This window comes from Nematolebias whitei, chromosome 3, assembly GCF_014905685.2.
Source record: "Nematolebias whitei isolate Nwh7 chromosome 3, NemWhi1, whole genome shotgun sequence".
In the NCBI taxonomy this organism is placed as follows: domain Eukaryota; kingdom Metazoa; phylum Chordata; class Actinopteri; order Cyprinodontiformes; family Rivulidae; genus Nematolebias; species Nematolebias whitei.
The window spans coordinates 23,148,354-23,149,047 of NC_056500.1; the positions used below are offsets into that span (position 1 = coordinate 23,148,354).

A 694-nucleotide genomic window follows, 5' to 3' on the forward strand; every position below is an offset into this window, starting at 1 on the left:
GATTCTTCCCCCAACAGCTTACTCCAAAGTGGAACAAACTAGTTATGTGATGGTTTGTTCCACTTTGGAGTAAGCTGTTGGGGGAAGAATCAGTTTTGTGTTGTGCGTTTCCTTGACTGATGAAGCCTTCTGGATGGAAGGTGAAACGTTTCAGCACAAAAAAAAAGAACTGTCCAGATGACCTGACTGGAAATTAATGGATTGTATACCTGGATTATTGAGCATGGACTTTGTTTGTAATTAAAGTAAATATGTGAAAAACAGATGGTTCAACGATACAATTGTTTTATAATAGTTTTTGGTGGGATCAAAAATAAACAGTTGAACAGAGGCGAACAGCTTGTTTAACACTTCAGAGGTTTTCAAATGCTTTTTTAAGCAAAGATTAGATCTGATTAGACAACACTCTCATAAGCACAGAAACATATTTAGTTAAAGAGACAAATCTGGGACATACGGTTTGGGGTTGTGCTGCCATCTTCATGGAGATAAGAAGCTTCCTCCTCCTCTAAGATTTCCTGCAACTGTTATTTCTTCTGCTGAGGTGCGTCATGGCTGCATCTGCCCCACTGTCCACTAGGCCTCAACCTCTGTACTGCAGCCCAGATGTTTTTCAACCACCTACAAACACACACGCACAAAGAAGAAAAAACATGGAATTATTTGCATTCAACATTTAAAGACATGTGAAATA

The 694-nt window shown here is 39.0% G+C and overlaps 1 protein-coding gene across 1 annotated transcript in view; it reads right to left on the minus strand.

Annotated features, from left to right (window-relative positions):
* The window catches only part of mier2 (mesoderm induction early response 1, family member 2), a 25,178-nt gene extending 24,700 nt beyond the window's left edge, over positions 1-478 (minus strand). The window contains exon 1 of the mRNA XM_037674256.1: positions 458-478. Coding sequence (XP_037530184.1) covers positions 458-478 — 21 coding nt within the window. The remainder of the gene's footprint in view (positions 1-457) is intronic.
* Between the last annotated feature and the right edge of the window lie 216 nt (positions 479-694).